This window comes from Cryptotermes secundus, unplaced genomic scaffold (genome assembly GCF_002891405.2).
Source record: "Cryptotermes secundus unplaced genomic scaffold, Csec_1.0 scaffold126, whole genome shotgun sequence".
Classification (NCBI taxonomy): Eukaryota; Metazoa; Arthropoda; class Insecta; order Blattodea; family Kalotermitidae; genus Cryptotermes; species Cryptotermes secundus.
In genome coordinates, this window is record NW_019718617.1 from 625,905 (window position 1) to 648,605 (window position 22,701).

The window sequence follows — 22,701 nt, forward strand, 5'->3', positions numbered from 1 at the left end:
CCCCAAAAATGTATCACAGATTGTTACGTCTCCTTCATGCAGTTTTGAAGTTTCACTGTCATGTTCACTGCTTCATAGCAAGTGATACACTAACTGTGAGGTCAACAGGCATGCCTTGCTGACTAGTCACATGGCACCCTACAATGCCCTCTACCACCACCCCTCCAGCTCTCCATTTTCTTCGTAAACATGAACATGCAGAAACTTTTTGAAGAACCCTCATACTAATTTAGTTTGCAGAATAAGGAACGACTCTGTGTACAGAACTTCTTTATTCCTGTTCTATTGCACAGTGCAACTGATTCTTTGAGTGTGACTTATGTGTTTTTGGATGTTGGCAATCACAGCAAATTTAAAAATTATATGCAGAATTAAAATCTAGTAGACAATTTAATATTAAACCAGATATCCTGAACACAAAACTTAAAATCCAGGACATCTGTTCATCATAATACAATACCTTGTGTAAAACATTCAGTGTGCAAATCATAAATTGCACAAAATGTGCAAAATCAACATACTGCACAAAATACAAGTATTTATTAGTGACTATAGAATTATCTTCTTTTACAAACTCAAGAGCTATTTAGAATTGACTGACTTGGAGAAAATGACATATTTTATGACAAGTTCTGATATAAAACAGAGCAACAAATCTGACTTTTCTGAACTGAGGCAGTCTCTTAAAGATACATGATCACACTTCCATCCTTGCACTCACACAACACATGATTTTAAAACACAATGTAATTCTCACAAATTCCATCTCTGAAGATTAGTAGTTCTTTTATAGTCACATTAATAAAACTTAATTTACTTAATTTTGTTAACATATGCATCAAGTTCTGCATCCAGTTCTTCAGCAGTCGGAACAGTTCTTGATTGGCCTCTAGAACTACCTCTTCCTCCTCGGCGCATACCTTGAGAGGAAAAAAAGCTTGTTTTAAAGTGCAGGAAATTTTTATCTTTGTACAGCACATTATTCCCCATATAAATACATTTAATATCAGTCTAGTGATTAATACACATAACCATTAGTTGAAGAATTAGATATGATTTGGGAAAAACTGAAGAAAAAAAATACTCTCCTGGAGAAAACGGGCTGAACTTTTATGTACTTATATATGGTCATAAATTATATCTCAAATAGGCATAGACCAACAGCTGATGTTTCCAGTTTAATTTTAGTCCCACCTGGTTTTCCTGGACCTTCCTAATGGCATATTGTAAAGCAAAGTTGAAATGGACTTATCTCCTTGTCTTAGACCATTCTGGATAGCAAATTTATCAGACAACTGTTTACCTATACAGACTTTACAATACGTTTTGTTTAAACACATTTAAGTCAGCTTAACTAGTTTCATGGGTATCCCAAACTTCTCAAGACACCTATTACTGGAAATGACACGAGTGAAAGGAGTTCCTGTTTCTAAAAGAAACATATTTTGTCAACAGGAAAATCTATGGCCAGTGCACAGATCAAACATTTATATGACATATTCCTTGGCTTGAAAGTGCCTTAACAGCTGCATAGGCATGGAGCATTTAAAGACTATTAAAAGCAGTGAACTGGGAGGGACCAGACAGTAAGTACAGTCCATTTTAAAGTACTGTACCATGAGAAGAACTACACAAATCCTCAGACAGAATAGGCAGTTTCCAGATAAAGATGTAGACCTGGGAGATGAAATATGAAACAGGTTTGCTTCTACTGTATAACATTTGGTTCCCATTATATATTGGACTTTCAAGAGTAATTCTGAACACTTAAATATTACGTAGGTAAGTCAATAAGTAAGTTACAAATGGATATAGAACTTAAACAAATCAGAGTACTGATTTGAAATATGCTTTTAATTCTCAACATAATCTCCCTGTACATTGAGGCACTTGTCCCATCGTTTCACAAGTCCCTGGAAACCAGCAGCATAAAATTCTTTGGGTTGCTGTCAGAACCAGGTGTGTTCACACGGCATGGCCTACCTCATAATGCATGACAGGTTGCATGCTTCCGCTGAATGGCCTTACAAAGTTTTCTGAGGATGTTACAGTAGCAGTTGGCATTTACAGTTTGTCCTTAAGGCTGGAATGTGGTGAGCAGTATGCCTTCATGATCCCAGAAGACTGTGAGCATCACTTTCCTGGAGGATGGTGTTACCTTAAACTTTTTTGGGCAGGTGACGCAGGATGTTTTCACTGCATTGATGCACGCTTTGTCTTGGGCTGGTAATGGTGAACCCAACTCATCACCTGTGATAATTTGGGCTAGCATATTGTGTTGTGGGGTCAGCATGAGAGGCACCCATTGTGCACAGACTTTGTGAAAACTTAATCTGTCATGCATTATGAGGTAGGCCATGTGAACATGCCTGGTTCTGACAACAGCCCAAGAATTTTATGCTGCTGGTTTTCAGGGGCTTTTTATACGATGGGACAGGTGTATATACAGGGAGATTAGGTTGAGAAATAAAAGCATTTTTCAAATCAGTACTCTTTATTTGTGTAAGTTCTATACCTGTTTGTATGACTTACCCTCATGTTTTGAACAGTGTGCAACATAAACACATTATTAAACTTGTGAAGAAAAATATAATTTGTACAGGCATATTCTTGTAGTACCACAGTTATTTTGCTTTTATAAATAAAGTTGAAAAAAATCAGTGCAAAGAACTGAGCATATTTCATGTGAAGAAATATTCACCTCTTCCTCTGCCACCCCCTACTCTCGATTCATTTCGACCTTGTGAATAACCACTAGATCCAACTCTACCTCCTCTCAGAACTGAAGGTATTTCTGATGTGGCCATTTGGATGTTCATAGCTCGACCTGTAAAGAGCCAAAAGAGTTTTGGTTAGGTTCCTATTTCATTTAATAGGGTTTCATAAACTGCACTGGTCATATAACAACAAAAATAAAAATTAAATGATGACATGTTAGGAAGAATTCAAAAGTAGGTGTGGTCTGTTAATCAATTTCAGCTGTGTTCACTCTGACTCAACAATGAATATCATTCTACTAAGTTTAATGTCACGGTAGTTGCAATGCTATGGTCTGCTACAGTGTTTCCTCTTCTGTGGACTGACACAGTCGCTGGCTTCCCACCGCGGCAGGCCGGGTTCGATTCCAGGTCTGGTCAAGTGGGATTTGTGGTGGACAAAGTGGCGCTGGGGCAGGTTTTATCCAAGTACTTCGGGTTCCCCTGCCAATCTTCATTCCACCAATTGTTCCACAATCACCCTCACCTATCATCTGGGGCTGGTACAATAGGCCAGAAGTGGCTGCAGTACAAGGGACTTAGTCCAACCCCACTAGCAATAAAAAAAACATTTCTTTTCTAGGAATATACATACCATCCAGAGGCACTCCATTGTACTGTTTCATTGCCTTAATGGCATCAGACTTCCTCTCAAATATAACATCTGCTGATCCCAACGACCGACCTGATCTGTCATAATGAACAGCAGCAGACTTCAGTGGTCCAAATTCTGCAAATAATTCCTGTAAAAATATATATTTACTTCAGGTGCTACATCTAAAATGGGAGTTTAATTCCTCCATTATGCCTTACCATTGAAGACTACACTTTAGCCCTTTCCTGTCATAAGTCTATATATAAAAGACACTGAGTATGTTCTTCCACAGACCAATGTCGATATATGATTGCTAAGTTTCTTTTGTGTTTCTCTGATGATAAGATGGCCATATGTCACTACTTGCCCCTGTATACTATACCACTGCAATCATGAATGTTTAGTCTGCATTCCCCTGCCATCTGGAAGTTATAATTTGAACTACCTGAGGAACAAATGCCATTAATATACTACTGCACATCAGTGTTAGTAACATGGCTTTGTGTTCTCATATACGTGTGCCTCCTGGCACGAAAAAACTGAAATATAATGCTGTGTGCGTTGAGAACGAAGAGTCAGTTATTGCTTTGTTAAATGAAGAACTCGATATAGACTCTTGATGATCAGATGGATTTGGAAAATGTAGAAGAAACTGCGAGTGAAGAATCCAGCAATAGAGAAACAAGTGTTATACATGTGGAAGGGTGCGAAGACGTGATGATGGGGGACAAAAACCGAAGGCATACATATTTACTAAAAATTCAGGACCATACTTTTAACCTTCTACCAGATGCAGAGCCCATGGATTATTTTAGTTTATTTTTCAATGACAAGCTTTCGAATAACATTATTATAGAGACAAACAGGTATGAGAGACATAAATTTTCGGAACTTCTATTGTAAGAAGTGCAAAAATCAACCGGCCATGTGTCCTTGGGAATGTTTTGAAAGATATCACTCTCTCAAGAACTTCAAAAAGTTTTAGTGTGGGTCCTATAGTTTATCAGCATTTTGTTGTGTGACTGTTATAAGAAGAAAGGAATATGCATATCTTTTATACTAGAGAACAGCAGACAATTTTAGCCAGTAAAACACTAAAACCTCTCTCCACACTTGATTGTCATACATCACTACAAGGTAGAGAATTTGTCTTCTTGCATGGGCTGGTAAGTGCACATTTTACTTTTTCACTTTATGCCCTTGTTGTACCAACTTTTTGAGCAAAACAGCTTGCTTAGTGGCTCTGTGGGCATTTAAAATCCCTTGACGACCTGGCTGCAGAAATTTTTCCAAACACAATGACTGGAAAGGTTAAATACTTCATACCAGTGCTAAAATATGAGTACTTTCATGATCTCTTTTAAAACATTATATCCAGAATTTGTCTGAAGGGCCTATGGAAACACACAAATCCTCTTGAGACATAACACAAATGCTTTTAAAATAATGTTTGTAAACTCTAGTTAGTAATCATGTTCCTCTGGTTTTTATCAGTAAAGATTATAGCAGAAGGCACACCTGAATGTCAGAGTCGGAAACTCCAAAATCCAGGTTCGACACAAGAAGCTTTGCAGGTCCACCAGGAGAACCTCCAATACCAAATCCACCAATCCGTCCCATTTTCTTTGTTCCAGACCCATCAAACATATCATGCTGCCACTTGCTGTTGATGTCACCCTATAACATATTAATTTATGTTCTTTTGGCTTTATTGTGCTAATGATAGGTAATGTTTAGTTGGTCATGGTTTTTAAAATGCACAAATTATGTAACATAATTTGATTTGTTTCATTCTGGTCCGTCACACTAATAATATCATGAAAAGTTAAACAGTTCCGTCTAGTGTAAAGACTTTAGATTTTATACCCAAGTGTATATTATTAATATTGTATGTATACATTTTAACTTTTAGAACATGTAATAGTGGCTTCTAACTGTATTGATGTAAAGGTGTCCCTCTGATGAGGGTCTCTGAAGACTGAAACACGTAAGGGCATTAATAACTGAAATAAGAAAAATCTACACTAGTCACACTAGATGAAACAATTTAACATTTCATGATATTGTTAGTATGACGGACTAGAATGAAGCAAATCAAATTTTTGGTGTGGTCCNGCCATGGCCTACCTTAAGAGACTATCAACATTTTATAATTATGATTCAGCTAGCTACGAGGGATAAAAGCACTTATATTTAACATAATTCAGAGGCTATCTATTCCTGTAACTGAACTGATGGTTAATAAACTGATGTCATTGTCATGTTCAGATCAACAGTAATTTACCAATAATAGAGCTGGGACAGCAACTGGCTACAGGCTCAGCCACTCAAGAGATTCACAATATTTTATAAAACCTGGAGGTTTATTATGTCCACAAAAGCCGACCAGTGTCAATCCTGAACCTAATTAATCCAGTCCATATCCCCTGCATCCTACTCTTCTATGATCCATTTATGTATTATCCTCTCATCTAGGTCTTCCTAGGAGTCTCCTTCCTTCATGTTTTGCTAACAAAAAATCTGCATGCACTCCTCTCCCATGCATGCTACATGCCCAAGATGAAAAGATGATTGTTGCTAAATTTTCTGGGCTCCAAAACCTAAATATATGACTTTTTTCGTACCTAATGTGTTATTTAACAAGCACTACCCTTTAAAATTTACATTAACCTACTTACTTCACCATGCACAAAAAGACTGCAAAATCTGGTTTTCTAAAAAAATTGTTACCACTTAATTGCAGTACAACTTATCACCATAATACAACACGAAACGTATACACACTCAAAAGGTCGGTCAGTAACTGAAGGGGAATGAAGATAACGAAAAAAGTTTTGCCAACAGAATATCGAGTTTGAAGTATATAATAAGGATTCTGAACACAGTAGGCAATTGTCACTGGAGGTTTTGGGTACTACATTATATATGCCAGCATACTTCAGTTCATTACAGCGATTATTTATAAAAATTAAACAAATATACCAACTGTAAATAATACAACTGAACCTTACATAACCTATTACAAGCACAAAATCTGATGTAAACATGCAGCTCTCATGTTAGTACTTACAGGTCAAATTTCTCAAAACTTACCCTGGAGTAGGGTGCAGAACGTGAAATACTGCCCCTACGAGGATTCCGTGCAGCTCCCAAACTTCCTCGAAGGCCACCTCTGCTGCCTCTGCGTGATAAACTTGAGCCTCTTTGTCCACCTCTTCCTCTACGACCTGCCGGTCCTCGAGCCTGTTTTGATGACTTTATTATATCATCAAGGCTCATTTCAATTTTGTCAACCATTATAAAATGAACTGCTAGCACGGATAATAGTTAATACAGAATCAAATACTCCTCAAAACATAAATCCATACAGTCCTTCACTATACCCTTCCACACCACTATATTCCAACAAATGGCGGTAGTCCCGCTTCCCGTCCAACAGAGAATGCCGGGAATTAAACAAAGACAATCGTCGTGGCGGAACGCACAGGAATTGAGGAGGTAGTATTGTAAGTTTTCAAGTTTTGAATAGTTTTGCTGTGTTAAAAACTGTTTGTTTCGTATTTACGTCAAAATATACAATTAATCACAGGTAGAACTAGTTGAAAGTTCAGCTGTTATTGCCATTATTACAAAATGAGATATTTTGTAAATATTTAAATACTTCTTAATTCGCTGATATTTAAGATGAAATCCGATTATATTGAAACATCACACTGTCTTCTCAGTATTTTTTTCACTGTTGCTTGGAAACTGATGTGAACAATGGGTATTGATCTCCATAGTTTTCGCTAAAAGTTTCCTAGTAACGAATCTTAAGAGTGAAGCATCTCCAGCCCCTGTGCACATGTCTACCCTGTCCGGCGACTCTAGGCCGAATCTTCAGGTTCTTACTGTTTTTTTACTTGAAGAAAGAAATGTATATACAAAAAGTGACCTGAAAAGTGTCCGTCCGACCCTCCATAGCACATTCTTATAAATAACCTATTCTGTCATAGCCTCCTAGCCTTCTACAATCCCATGGAACAATCTTAATTGGTTGATTCCCTTGAATTTTATTGTAATGTTGTTCGTGAAGCTTGACGGCTTTCCATAGGTGTCTTACATTGCTTTTGCATCCCTCGAGTTTATCATTAAGTTTATTGTTACCAGTACGTCGACTTCGTCCTCCTGAATAGACTTCAACTCATCTAAAGATTTCTCTAACACTTTCTGGTCGTTTGGACTGTTCCTCTTCTCTTCATTGCTTGGACTTTGTTAAGATATTTGAGCCCTGCTGTTATTTGTGGTCATCTTCCATTGCCTTCTTTGCAGGTCCCATCTGATCAGCTGGCTTGGGGCTATATTGCTTTCACGTGTCTCTTTGTTATCCCCCTCCTTTTGTCTTCTGGGCATTTTAATAGGAAGGAAGTTTCTCATATTAGGTTCAGCATACCGCCAGAAGCCTTCAGTGCTTGAAGAGAATCTAGGATTCAGCTGCTAGGGTTTTGAATATTTTTCAACAATTTTCCATGCTTCCAAAAATCTAACATTTATGTGAGCCATGATTTGGTTGATTTCCTTCTGTTTTTTAATTACTGTGAGCCTGAATGTCCCATGACTTCCCACTTCAATTTCCTGAGAGTTTCCGATCTGCGGCCACAGTATGCAGACAGGCATCGTCATGCAATAACAGGAGGCTCTTGGACAGTCTCCCTCTTCTTTTAGAGCAGACTGCAGCTTCAGCCCTCTCTGAAGCATGTCATAATAAGTTGCACTTGTGACAATTGTTCCACATTCCAGGTAGGTCTCAAGACCGGGCTCATGAGAATCCCAGAAGAAGGTCAACATCAACTTGCCTGCTGATGGATGCATCTTGAATTTCTTTGCAACAGGAGATGACGGATGCTTCCATTGTGTGCTCTTCCACTTGGTTTCTGGTGGATTGTGGTGAACCCAGGTTCCACCTCCTCTGATGACCCATTGTCACTTTCTTTGTGATAATGAGCCAAGTGGCAGGAACAAATGTCTAAGCACATGCGGTTATGCTCAGCCATCAGATCCTTGGGTCCCCACCTGGCACACACTTTATGGAACTGAAGGTTATCATGCACCACAGAATAGGGAGACCCATTTCTGATATTCAGTCAATTTGCGGTTTCATCAACCATCACTCTTCTGGTTTGAAGAATTAGTTCCATAGCTCTTTCTTCATTCTGTGCAGTTGTAGCTGTGGTTGAATGACTGTACCAGTCATGCTCATACGGCCATTTTTACATACTTCAGTCTACTCATAAACAACTCTATGAGAGAGAGTATTTGCTTCATACTGAGTACACCTGGCACACCTTCTGCCCACAAAAAATGTATCACAGTTTGTTACTTCTCCATGCAGTTTTGAAGTTCCACTGTCATGTTCACTGCTTCGTAGCAAGTGATGCACTCACTGTGAGGTCAACAGGCATGCCTTGCTGACTAGTCACATGGCACCCTGCAGAACACCACCGCCCCTCCTGCTCTTTCCATTTTCTTTGAAAATGTTGAAGTGTGGAAATTTTTTGGAGATGCCTTGTAGTTATTACTTACAAGTAAATGGAAACCTTCAAGAATAAGAATTTTCTTAAGTTCAAAGTTGACTGTGTGTTCAAATCCAGCAACACACTGAAGAACTGCAATATGAACAATGCCACTCTTCAGTGAGGCCACGCCATGGCTCAAGTGGTTAGTCGCTGGCTTCCCACCGCAGCAGCCCGGGTTTGTTCCTGCGTCCGGTCAAGTGGGATTTGTGGTGGACAAAGTGGCACTGGGGCAGGTTTTCTCTGAGTACTTTGGTTTCCCCTGCCAATCTTCATTCCACAAATTGCTCCACAATCACCCTCACCTATCATCTGGGGCTGGTATAATAGACCAGAAGTGGCCACAGTACAAGGGACTTAGTCCCACCCCACTAGCAATAAAAAAAATGCCACTGTGCAATAGCGATTGATTGAAATTTACATCAAAACTGAAGCCCAACATAATGAACTAAGAATTAAACTGCTTTCCCCATGTGCCTAATTGGTACCAGCACTATTGATAGTATTAGAGTTTAATGACCTAGAACAGCAGATGTGTAGGAGAGAGCAATAAGACAGCCAGCAGGCCTGGCACATATATCAGATAGCAGATGACAAGGTGTTCATGAAATGTGAACTGGAAATGATGTGAGATGTTGTGGTAATAACCCAGTATTTGTCTGGGGGAGGGGGGATCTCAGTCAGAACAACCTGTTCCTGGATCAGGGTTTGAATCCAGAGCTTCTGAATATAAAGCAGAAATACTAATCACTAACCAAGATTTTGGTATTTAAGTATTATGGGACATTGGACATTATTCATTACTCATTGCTTTTGTATAGTTGGTATACATAAAGTGGGAAGTGGTTGCATCATCAGAGGCATTGAGGGAAAGGATCTTATTCATTTGTGACCACTGTAAAGAATGTTTTGATCACTGGATCCAGTTTCCAAAACAATGTATATGTTAAACATACCTGAGACAGTGAACTGTGTTTGACATAATATTTGTGTAATGGTAGATCTTTAGTGAATCACAAGGTCTCTGGTACATGATTGTTTTAAAATGAAGAATTCTTATTTAATATTTTGTTTATATCTTAAATCTCCATGGTACAGAAGGGTTCATATCATGTTTTCAAAAGTTGATCTTTGCTATCCTGTATCAATCAAATGTATTCCACATCTTCACATTCTTTATTTCCAAGATGTATTAACCTTCAGCCTTTACATAGGTCTCCCAAGTAGTCTCTTCTATTCAGATTTTCGAGACCAAAATTTTGTATGCATTTCTAATTTGTCCCATGCTAAACCGTCCTTTGTGATCTTTTATGATGTGCTTTTTTTATGGTGAGGGGTTGTTAACCACATCTGATTGACTGCAGCTGCTCATTTCTACATATTTATAGCTACCTCTCATTCCATGCTGTGATGAAGGATCTCACTTAACATGAAATTTGCATACACAATTTCATAGGATTTTTTTTTTAGGTTACAGGAAACGCCTGTTTTGCCATGGCTGCTAGTGAAGGAAATCTGATTTTGGGTATTGATATTGGTACAACATCAGTGAAAGTTTGCCTTATGGATCCAAGCAGCAAACAAGTCATATCAAAACAGACTAAAGATACACAGGCTAATGTCCCAAGTGATTTGGGCTCTGAGGGAAATAAGCAGGATGTTCCTAAGATTGTATCAGCTCTCAACAGTTGTGTCTCTAGATTGCCAAAAGATCAGTTAAAACAGGTGAGGGATCTGTATCTATTTCTAATTCACTTTCATTAAAATAATGTGAAATGTTATGAAACATAATCATAAATGAGCTGTTTGCATCTTGGTATGATGTTTTTTGCAGGTTACAATGCATCTGTTTGTCTGTCAGAATTCAAGAATGGTTCTGTATTTTTCTTTTGTCACTTCTGGAGTAATTCAATACTAAGCATCAGCATCTTTGCTCTGTATCAGATTGCTAGTCCACAATTATAGTTGCCAAATTAAACAGTTTCTCCCAAGACACTTTATGATGTATTTATGCATTTGTCTGCTTTTACTTGATGTGGTACAGCAGGGGCATGTAAAATGTGAAGCCAGGTCATAAAATTATTGAATTTATGGTACCAAGAAAGAGTAGGACATAGCGAATTTCTGTGAATATTATTAGAAAAGATCCTGAATTCAGTCATTCTGTGTAAGTCTTGATTCATTAAATGAATGGTGTAGAAGATTTTGTAAATAAAGTCCTGGTCATGCAGTGAATATTGGTTACGGATGATGACATAATTAACAGAGTACTGAGTGAAATACAGGAAACTAAAATGTTAATGTTAATGTTTGGTATGCTGTGAGCATGAGGATGATTTTGGGCCCTATTTTTATGCAGATGCATTAATTCTGAGAGATATATAAGGTAGACGCTGCAAATAGATTATCAGCCTTCACTCTGTGATGTTGTTCCAGTCCCAATAGTACCATTAGCTGACCAAGTAGGAATGGTGTCAACCTGTATAGTAAGCCCAAATAGCATAAAGCTCATGGCAAGGTACAGTCATGTGATAACCTTTCTGTACCTTGCCCTCATGTAGCCATTGCAAAATGCGGACATCCACCATGGAAATGTCTGATATGGCAGACCTTGATATGCAGGAGTACTGATGCAGTATTAATCAGTCACAGCCATTGTTGCTACCAGTGAACTGCTGCCCTTTCACAGTTCTGCCCAACTGTAGCAGTGTTGCCACAATTTTGTTTCAGAACCCATATATGTGTGTGGTTTCATTCATAGGAACATCTATTTATGTAGCCTATCTCCATATGCATGTGATGGTTTCTTGAAAACAAGTAAAGAAGGAGAAATAGAGAAGAAGCTGCCAAATGATAAGCTGGAAGTTTGGTCCCCATAACCTCAGTAATTGCAGTAATTGAAAAAGATTTTCATTCTTCTGAATTGAAGCTGCATTTAGCAAGAAGAATTTATTTATTCACTTCACATCCATGGATCATTATACATGACATAGGACAAGTCAAAACACTATAATCCAATACAACGATACAGTAAGACAATACAATGATACAATAATATCTTTTTACTAGCAAATTGGACTTAAATTTGAGGAAGAAACTAGTGAAATGCTGCATTTGGAGCATAGCTCTGTATGGGGCTGAAACATGGACACTTGAGGCAGTAGATCAGAAACATCTTGAAAGTTTCAAAATGTGGTGTTGGAGAAGATCAGTTGGACCAATTATGTGAGAAATGAAGAAGTGTTAATTAGAGTCAGTGAGCAGAGGAATATCCTACACGAAATAAGAAAACGGAAGGCTAATTGGATTGGTCATGTTTTACGCAGAAACTGCCTTCTAAAAGAAGTTATTGAAGGAAAGATAGAGGGGGGTGGATAGACATGACAAGAAGATGTAAGAAGATGCTGGATGACCTTGGGGACAGAAGAGGGTACTGCCATTTGAAGGAGAAAGCTCTAGATTGCATTAAGTGGAGGAATTATTTTGGAAGAGACTGTGGACCTGTCATCTGACAGATTACTGATGATGATGATGATGATGATGATGATGATGACACTCAGCAATTGAAGCATGTCTTGAGAAGTATCTTTAATGATTATGAAATGAGCAATTTGTTGATGTAAACTCATTGTTTAATGTTGTATGTTTAAATGAACTTTGAATATTTTTACAATGTTGTCTCACTTCTGAACAGTTAAAAAAATCAGGCATCCAGTTACTGTTGAAAAACTTTCACAAGTCAAAAATGAAGCTCCAGAATGCAACACTCAGTGCACACAAAATTTTCTTCAAATTGTGCATTTGATATTATTTGGCACTCAACTACCATATAAACATGCTACTCATGTACTCATAAAAAAAAGATAGAGCTATCCCTGTAACAAGCCATGAAGTTTCAGAAGGTTGTGAGACATCGTGGCTCCAACATTTTCTAGACAGTCAGCTCACATATGGCGGTAAGGTTGTCAGCCTTACGCACTGGGTGCCCTTAACCCCCAAGAAGATACTTATATGCTCAACTCTCGATTATCCGGGATAATGGTGGGGATGGAAATCACAATTAATCAAAAACCCGGTTAAGACAAATTTTATTAAAAGTAGTATTGTAATACTGTACCTTCATAATACTATAGGCCTACCTGTATTTAAATTTATTCAGCCTCATTTTTATGTCATTTCATGGCCTATTTAATACTTTTTTACATTACACTGAAGTATGAATTAGTTATTTCAGTCACAGTGTTCAACAACATCCAACACTTTTTACGAATATTTACACTTAACACTTAAAAAAAAATTAATATTGTCGTTTGCTTTTTTGTGGCATTTTCCTTTTTACGGATATCCGTACGAAGCCTAAGTAATATTAGCTTGTCACTTAATAAACTGTTCTCTTCACTCTCAAGATAGTCCAGTAAGGATTCCAAATGATTAAGAGCAGCACCATGTGATATTTTCTTACTAGCAGCACTGTCCATCTCTTCCTCATTCTCACTTTCTTCCTGCTCTTCTGGCTGCACCCCCACCGAACTTACGATTTCATCACTGCTTAAAATTTTGAAGCCCAGCTCACATGAGTTTATGTTGAATACTTAACACAACATGCTTCCTTTTACACCCTGACATTTTGTTAACGCACTTGAAGATCGATACAAAGAGACTAACTGGGGTGGTGTATCTGTCCTTGAAACTTTCCACAAATCCTTGCATTTTTCACCCCTACCCTAGAACACTGTGTTAGCATAACGGGACCAAAAAATGCAGAGCTCAGTTCACACTAGTGCGAAAATAATGTTACAACTCACCATGTGAAACAAAAGTGAATGAATATTAAAAAACATATAAGCCTCAAAAAAGCCCCGGGTAAGCCGCAAACTGGTTTATCCACCCCCGGATAATTGAGAGTTGAGCGTATAATCATACAGTCGTTAATTATCCTAGTCCCATGGTCATCTATGCATGGGTAAGAAAGGGTGGGTAATTTTCTGGAATATCTTACTCAGAACTTCATTTTACATTGTTACTCCTTCCCTGTACATATTACCAGCATGGCTGTATGTTCATATACTGTATTTGTTCCTTATGGTTTATTTAATGATTGTGTCAGTAGCCCAGACTATGTATGAGCGTAGAATGATAGGGCAGTTAGTGAATAATGCATTTGAAACCATGTGAAAGGAAGTGATTACTGCCAGATTTGAGGAATTTTTCCAGTATTTACCTGGAGGAGGGACTGCAAAAAACCATGAAACCACCTAGTCTGGATAGCCAGTCTCTGGACTGAGGTTTGAACCCAAGACTCCTGAATATGAAGCAGGTGTTCCACCCATTTGACCACAATGTTCTGTATGCTCATGTTATAACATCTGTTATACAGAGTAACTGAAATGAGCAGTTTAGTGTGTTAGCAACCAATTAGACTTGTGTACAGTGGGTTATCAATTTTGCTGAGTTACTGGCTGTCCTCATTGAAGTTTTTCTTGGTTTTCCCAAGCCTCTCCACACAAATTTCTTGGATTTTTTTTTAAATATACCATGCTAATCAAATGCTTAATTATTCAAAATTCTTTATTTTATTCAAACTTATATATGTTTCAAATAAAGCTTGTTTGGTGTTGCAGTTCTTTTGTTCACATCATTTGTGTGGTGGCTTTCATGCATTGTGTGTTTATATATTTTAAATGTCTTTCAACTTTTATGCTGTAAACTCTGCTAATGAAATTGGAAGTGAAGCAGATTAACAGAAATAAACTTGTGGGGACTGTATGGTTAATTTAGAAGGTGTTGTTTCATTGTTTCTTAGGTGGGGAAGATTGGTATTTGTGGCCAGATGCATGGTGTTATGTTGTGGTCTAACAAGGAAGATAAGAAAGCTTGGGACTGCATTGAATCTTACATGGGCTGTAGGTTTGAGATTCCCAAAGAAAATGTATCAGCTTTATATACTTGGCAGGACACACGCTGTGAGCGATCATTCCTTGATACACTCCCTGTGCCCCATTGTCATCTCCCAACATATTCAGGTTATGGATGTGCAACTCTCTTCTGGATTATGAAGAACAGGTGAGGTACACCATTATCACTGATAAGGCTTGCTCCCAGTTAGTTTCTTCCTTGATGCTCTCCCAGCCCTTTTATGAGACTTGATTAGTGTTTAGATGGATCCCCACTTGTTAATGCCACATCAGCAACATTAGTTATGATGTTGACTTCAGTGTGTGACCATTTGAAATTCACCATACACCACTGTTATGTTTGGATAGTTCTGAGCAACCAGAATTTGTGGCTGTTTGCTGTATTCCTGACCAGTCACAATCCATGTCTACCTGTTATATTTCCTACATAAATCTTCTGATGCTTATTGTTTGCCTACTTTCCTTATTTTGAAAAAAAAATAGAAGTAGGCTTATGAGATTGCCTTCCTGTCCATGTGTGTCTGTCCACCCATATTAACTTTTGAATGTCTGAGCCATTCTTTATGAAACTTGGTATGTACATCATGGCACCTAACCCAATCTCAACGGCATAATTCATAAATCTGTTCCATCAGTGATAACAACATTACAGCCTCTCAGATTTCTGAGGCAGAACCTTAATATTGCTTGAATGCCTGCATCAGTCTTAATGAAACTCGGTAAATATATTATACCATGTGAAGCCATCTCAGCGCCATACTCCGTAAGTCTCTTTGGTCAGTAGTCGTTACATTACAGCCTCTCAAATTGTGGCGGTAATAACCGTGGTGTTACTTAAATGCCAGAACCAATTGTCATGGAACTTGGTACGTATATCATGGCACTTGACCCAATTTCAACAGCACACTTGACTAATCCCTACCCATAATAATACCAGCTTTACAAACTTTCATATATCATGCCACCTGAGGCCATTTTAGTGGCACACCTCATTAAACCCATCAATAGTACCAATATTACAGGCTTTCAAATTTCTTCAGCAAAACCTTAAAATTCCTTCAACACCTGTGCCAGTCTGCATGAAACTTGGTATATTATGTCAAGCCACATGAAGCCATCTCAGTGGCATACTTCCTACATCTTTTTGATCTCTAATACAAACATTAAAGCCTCTTAAATTATTCTGATTATAGCTGTAATGTTACTTAAATGCCTGAAGTGATCACCATGGAACTTGGTACGTATATCATGCCACCTGAGCTCTTTTCAACGGGGCACTTCATAATTTCTTTCCTTCACTAATACCAACAATATAGCCTCTCAAATTTCTGAGGCAAAACCTTAATATTGCTCGAATGTGTTCATGAAACTTGGTAATATTGTCATGCCACATGCAGCCATCTCAATGGTGCACTTCATAAATTCCTTCCATCAGTAATACCAACATTGCAGCCTTTCATATTTCTGAGACAACCTTAATATTGCTTGAATGCGTGTACCAGTTATCATGAAACTTGGTACATATATCATGCCACCTGTGGCCATGTCAGTGGTGCACATCATAAATACCTCTCATCACAAATACCAACACTGTAGCATCTCGAATTATTGAGGTAATACCCTTAATATTACTTAAATGCCTGTCATGAGACTTTGTATGTATATCTTGTCACCTGAAATCATCTCAACAGCATACTTAATGAATCCCTTTCAGTAGTAGTACCAGCATTACAACCTTTCAAATTGTCTAGGTAATAAATAACCTTAATATTACCTAAATGGCTAAACCAATCTTCATGAAACTTGGTATGCATGTCATGCCATCTGAGGCCCTCTCAACGGTGTACCTCACAAATCAGTCCCATCAGTAGGCGATTATTTCTACCCAAACTTCTTGTTTAACATAAATAGTCAAGGCTTGCTCATCCTAGTCATTTACATTTATTGGTTGTTAGGACCATGCCAAACCCACAAGCTAGGGTACAGTTCGATGTCAATTGTCTGCAAGTGCCAGCAAGACTATTTGTAACAGAAACGAGGTAATAGGAGAATGAGCAAAAGTACATATTGAAAAGTGTCAACAGATATTGATGAAATATTCGTGGGTGACCAGCCATGTTAGTTGACTTGACTGGTCTCCCAAGATTTCATCAGTCACTGTAAATTCTTAAAAAGTTTTATATCAACCTAATATTTTTGGCATGAATAAATCAAACTCAGATGGCAACTCATGGGGCAATGAAGAAATGGCTGTAAATTATTGTTAGGAATACCTCATGGAAGTGACTGTAATGGAGACCTAGGCACAGGTGGGAGTATAATTCTGAAGTGGGTCTTAAAGAAAGAAGCTGTGTAGATAGGATGGTGGTTTAGGGTATTATTATTTATTATTATTATTATTATTATTATTATTATTATTATTATTATTATTATTATTGGAGGGGGTGGGTTTCCCCATGCACCGCGACCAGTGGTCTGTTGTACTTCCCCCTGTGATATTCTACCAGTCTCTATAGCCTACCTGTATTGGTGCATGCCATCAGTCCCGACTCAGCCAGCGAGTTCGGCCTCTACTGGCTCAGCGGTATCTAGATGCTTCCCCCATCTACCAGAGGCGTTAGAGACTATTGTTGGGCGGGAAATGTCCTTATAAATTTGGCTCAGAAGCCTCCTTGAGACATGAGGTTCTTTTATGTGCCGTAAAGCTACAACACGGGACCCATGGCTTAAAGTCCCTCCCGGAGGACTTGTTCCCTGAATTTTTCCGCCCTTAAAAATTCCACGACCTCTGCCGGGTTTGAACCCGTGTACCTTGAGTCACGAGGTGGGAACGTTACCCCTAGACTACGGAGGCTGCTGTGGTTTATGGTAAGATCCAGTGGTGATTTGTTGTGAACGTCAGAATATCTGGACATCATGAATGCAGGGAATTTCTTAACTATGTGAATAGCTATGAACTGCTTGAGGAAGACCATGTACTCTCTTGCTTTTGATGTAAATAGCTACACCATTGGTCTTAAAACAGATGCTACTTAACTTATATTTTAGAGGATCTTTTGGATCTTGAGTCTTGATTACTTTCACCATTAATGAATGAAAATGTAAGTATCAGTCGTCTTTGAGTTAGCAATTAGTTATCCTGTTGTCAGAATTTAGAGAAGCATGCAATATTGTGTTCCATGCCAGTACTTGTATTTCTTTGCTTATTGTATTGATGGCTTATGCAGCTGAAGTCTGTACAGGTTTCAGAATCTTCTTTCTAGCATCTTATTGGTCTTACTCTTACTCCTTGCCTTATAGATTTATAATTATGTTCAACTACTTGTCTTCACCCATTCTGTCTACATGAACTTTTCATTTATTCCTAGTGTGTTTTAAATTATATTATTGATCTAAAGCTTATCACATATTTTGTCTTCTTTTGCAGCTTTGTCTCTATGATTCCATGTCCTTGTCTTTCTATCATATTTCAACAATAGTTTATTCAGTGTTTTATGTAATTTAAATATGGATTTCTTACTCTTAAATCTCAGTTTCTCTCTAAAGTTGTGTGTCTCAGCCAGTAGTCCTACAGCTTAATTTGTCACCAGTCCACTAATACTGGTCAGCAGCTTATGTATGTTTTACCACAGTTTGGAAAGTTGTTATTCTAAACACTATTGCTTCTTTTTGTTCTTTGTTTCCTTTGGGAACCAGTACTACATCTTTGTGCAGGAGTCTCACTATGTGAGACAGCTGTGGGTACATTGCATTCCACTGTATACTGACTTGACAACATCTTATTTCACATGTCTTCTTTCACAGTTACTAATTGCTGATGATCGGTGTGGACCACAATGGCCTCAGTGGTCTAGTGGTCAGAGTTCCTGGCTGCAGATGCAGAGGTCCAGGTTCAATTCCTGGCTCTACCAGATTTTCTGAGAAGTAGTGGGTCTGGAATGGGGTCCACTCAGCCTTGTAAGGATAGCAGCTCCAGTGTAGAAAACCAAAATTAACAGCCTTGTGGCTTCATTGTGCTGACCACGTGACACCCTCTATCCACTAAAGTTGGCACTAACTTCGCCAACAAGCAGCGGTCACTCGGTTGGTATCGGTTGCTTGCGGACTAAAACCAAAGAGTTTGTTTTTGTTTTGTTTGTTTGATGATCAGTGTGGCTTATGAAATTTTAGTTTTAATGCCACATAAAGGCATTTAGTATTATATTGTAAATAAATATATGTAGGTGTGCTTGTAATAATTATATATATGGACAATAAGAGAGCCTACTGTCCTTAAGAAATCCATTGTTGTTTTACCAGTCTACAAATTAGGGCAGATTGAGAACCGCTGTTTTATGATATGTATTTCTTATATTTTTCTGTTGCTGTTAAATGTTTTAAAACAAGACATCGCTATTTGAGCTTTATATATATTTGTCAGAACAGTTTGGTCCATAACAGTGGCAATGTTATTACCATCAATATAACTATGTTTCTTTATGTGTCTCAAGTCCTACATGTTTTCTGTTGTCAGTCACCGTTTGAAAGATTTCTTGACTTGGAAGAATACAGGAGGTGGAAGGTTGAATTTTTTCCGTATAAGAATTGTAACGATTCTCTGAAATTTTGTGACAGTTTTTAATTAATTACAATCATGTTGGACATTGTTCATTGACTGAGTTATGTAAATGAAAATGATGATTCTGAAGTTGACTCTTTCTTGATCTTTAGTTATTGTTGTCATTATATTGGTAGATGGATTTTATTCAGTTTGATCTGTATGGGTAGAATTAAATGTGTAATTCTTTAAAAACTAATGTTTATTTTATTAACATTAAATTAAGTATTTAGATGATTCAGGGATTTATAAAATAGAGAAAATGAACTTGGCCTGGTGAACTAGTGGGAAAAACTGATAACTAGTAATACAGTTTGGTAGTTCCTTATTTAACCCATATTTCTGTACTACAGACCCAACAAACTGAAACACTATAATAGAGCTGGAACAGTGCAGGACTTTGCTGTGGCAATGCTCTGTAACTTGGACCATCCCGTCATGTCGATTCAGAATGCAGCAGGGTGGGGTTACTTTAACACCTGTGTGGCAGAGTGGAATTCTGAGGTTCTGCAAGAGGCAGACTTTCCAACACATTTCTTACCACATGTTGTGAAATCAGGTGCAATAGCTGGAACTCTGGATCATCCGTGGTATGGAATCCCTAGAGGAACTCCAGTGGGTAATGTGAACATTATCATAGTAGTGGCAGTATTATTAATAGTGTTGGTGGTGGTAGTAATTGTAGCAGCAGCAGCATTCAGTTTTGGCATTGGCTGTAGTACTAAAATAGCTGTAAGAACAGTAATAATAATGGCATTATATTAGTAGTAGCAGCAGCACTATATTTGTGTGTCAAAGCATATCTGGAAGCATCAGATTCACTATTGTGACTGGATAATGTCTTCTTTCCACTAGGCATAGTGGTAGAAGTAAAACGCAAGTGAGGGATGTGAAATTTGTAAAAAATGTAATGGGGTAAAACAAAAAGCTGATGGGAGCTTAGAGCTTAAAAGAGATAGAAATGAAATGATTACATTGCTGTGGGCATTTTAAATGAATGGATGTAAATAGAATGCCTCGAAGACATGCGGAATTCCAGGCGACATGCCACATACCGAAAGAATGAGCCAGATCAAATGATGTATTTAAGGGGTTAGGAATATCAAAAGTAACATTAACTGGGGTAATTCAATTAGTGTAGAAACTGAATATGGGCTTGTTGACCAGAGTTTGATTCTGATTGAAGACTATTTCCCAGGTGTACGTAAAGTGGCCGAAGCTAGAAGCTGACCATTCCTGTCCTTTTGGTACTGAGATAAAGAATACATGGAGCTGTTCCTGCTGTTCACATGTATCTCAATCGTTGAAGCCTGTTCTGAGGTTCTGAAATAAAATCGATATTTCCATCCACATCTAATTCTTCCATTATCACTTTTCTCCTGCACTGTCATTTTAGGAATCTTGTTTTCATGCATTCTCTTTACATCTTGCCACAAATTTCTCTACATTCTAGAGTATAGCAAGAAGTTCTGGGAAGAACTGATTGCCTACTTTTCTTTCACTACATGTTTAGTATTTGATATGACAGACCACATAGAAAACACTGCGTCCAACAGTTCCTTTATTGTTGTCTGTGTACACAGTGTGTCCAGGATTCGTTAGCACTCATTTTTTAAAATTTTGCCCTGCAATGCCATCTGTTGGTGAGTTGTGGCATTAAGATTATTGAAGTTTCAGCTGTGGCTGTCTGTAATTTCAGAGCGCAAGCATTGCTGCATCATGTGTTCTGACCTTGAATTTAACAGTACTCTTCTGATGCTCATTGGAAAATGACGGTTGAACAGAGAGGCAACATCAAATTTTGTTTGAAGTTAGGCAGAACAGCTGGAGAAGCATATGAAATGATGAAAAGTGTGTATGATAGTGATTGTTTGAGTCGCTCGGACATTTTTCAATGGTATGCTGTATTTTTTGATGGCAGGGAGGACATTGAAGATGCTCGATGTGCATCAAAGCCGAGAACAAGTCGCACTGAAGAAAATGTGAAGAAAGTGACTGAAATCCTTGCATCAGACAGATGTGTTTCTGTAAGACTCATCAAGGAGCTTATGGGAATACCAAAAAGTACTGTGCATCAAATTTTGACCGAGGATTTGGGCAAATGGAAGGTCTGTGCACGGTTTGTACCACACATGCTGTCAGGCGATGAAAAACATGCCAGAGTGGAACACTGCAAAGACATGATACGTTCGGCCCAAAGTGATACAAAATTTACAAAATCGATTGTTACTAGTGACGAGACATTGTGTTTTCAATATGAGCCTCTCACAAAGTGGCAGAGTGCAGCGAGGTTGAGCCCAAAGAAGCCAAAACCAAGAAAGTGTGCATGCAAAAAGAGTCTAGTAAAGACACTGCTAACCGTTTTCTTCAATTCCAAAGGAATCATTCACAAGGCATTTCTGCCAGAAGGTCAAACAGTGAATTCTAATTATTATCTCGGAGTCCTCAATCGTTTGTGGGCGAGAATTCTTCGAATTCAACCTGATTATCTAGAGCAAGGTTCCTGGTTGCTCCTCCACGACAATGCCCCACCCCACAAATCGTAGATAGTGCGTGATTATGTGTCCAGAAAAGGGATCATAGCCCTTGATCATCCTCTGTATTCGCCAGATTTGGCTCCAGCAGATTTCTGGTTGTTCCCAAAAGTTAAGTTGGCGATGAAAGGAGAGCGTCACGACACCATCCAGGACATCCAGAGGGAATGTACCGCAGTTTTAAAAGCAATTCCACAAAAGGAGTACAGTGACTGTTTTCAAAAACTTTTTCAGTCGATTTAAGCTATGTATTGATTCAGAAGGAGACTATTTTGAATAAAAAGAGTAAAATTTTGAAAATAATTCATGTCTTGTATTTTTAATGAACACAGTCCTAACAGAATCTGGACACACTATGTATTCATTACTACAGGAATATGTTTAAGAAGCCATTGCCTAGGATGTTAGAGGATGGGCACAGACACACAGACAGCAAGGTGACCATGTAAGACTCCTTCTGTTTTTTTCAAAATGAGGAAGGTAGGATAAAAATAATATATGGTCTTCCTCCAGGTAAGATATTGAAACTACTGGCTGGCAAACAATATACCATGGTTAAAGGATGAACTAATCTCCCAACACTGCTTCTAGCAGAGAATTTAACAATGAAAGAGGAACTGTTGTGAATGTGTAAATAAAGAAATGTACAAACAAAACAAAAGACAAAGTAAAAAGATGTATGTAAACAAATATCAAATGATAGTTGGCATAATATATGATATAATTCATAATATGCAATTAGTATATTTGTT

General features: G+C 38.1%; 3 protein-coding genes across 6 annotated transcripts in view; 2 read left to right on the forward strand and 1 right to left on the reverse strand.

The window, feature by feature from the left end:
- LOC111861486 (testis-expressed protein 10 homolog) overlaps window positions 1-1,847 on the forward strand; it is a 32,161-nt gene extending 30,314 nt beyond the window's left edge. For both annotated transcript variants that reach the window (XR_002842246.2, XR_002842249.2), the window contains exon 13: window positions 1,456-1,847. The gene's annotated coding sequence lies outside the window, so the exon portion shown is untranslated. The remainder of the gene's footprint in view (window positions 1-1,455) is intronic.
- On the reverse strand, window positions 258-6,669 carry LOC111861515 (THO complex subunit 4). Its single transcript, XM_023846165.2, has 5 exons — window positions 6,445-6,669; window positions 4,870-5,028; window positions 3,352-3,499; window positions 2,702-2,827; window positions 258-920 (listed from the first exon to the last, which is right to left on the reverse strand). The coding sequence occupies exons 1-5, from the start codon at window positions 6,646-6,648 to the stop codon at window positions 814-816; spliced, it is 744 nt and encodes a 247-aa protein (XP_023701933.1). The 5' UTR covers window positions 6,649-6,669; the 3' UTR covers window positions 258-813.
- A 128-nt stretch (window positions 6,670-6,797) lies between these two features.
- The window catches only part of LOC111861497 (sedoheptulokinase), a 28,838-nt gene continuing 12,934 nt past the window's right edge, over window positions 6,798-22,701 (forward strand). Inside the window, exons 1-4 of one of the 3 annotated variants that reach the window (XM_023846137.2) lie at window positions 6,798-6,857; window positions 10,374-10,628; window positions 14,707-14,966; window positions 19,769-20,034. In XM_023846137.2, coding sequence (XP_023701905.1) covers window positions 10,398-10,628; window positions 14,707-14,966; window positions 19,769-20,034 — 757 coding nt within the window. In that variant the 5' untranslated portion in view covers window positions 6,798-6,857; window positions 10,374-10,397. The other 2 variants (XM_023846145.1, XM_023846153.2) reach the window with 2 other exon arrangements.

Excerpts from the sequence above, each read along its gene's own strand:
- LOC111861515 (XM_023846165.2), bottom strand. The coding sequence starts at position 6,648 with ATGGTTGACAAAATTGAAATGAGCCTTGATGATATAATAAAGTCATCA. Across the intron at positions 2,828-3,351 it reads CAATGGAGTGCCTCTGGATG|GTCGAGCTATGAACATCCAA; the intron begins GTATGTATATTC and ends GGCTCTTTACAG. Across the intron at positions 921-2,701 it reads AGGGGGTGGCAGAGGAAGAG|GTATGCGCCGAGGAGGAAGA; the intron begins GTGAATATTTCT and ends TTTCCTCTCAAG.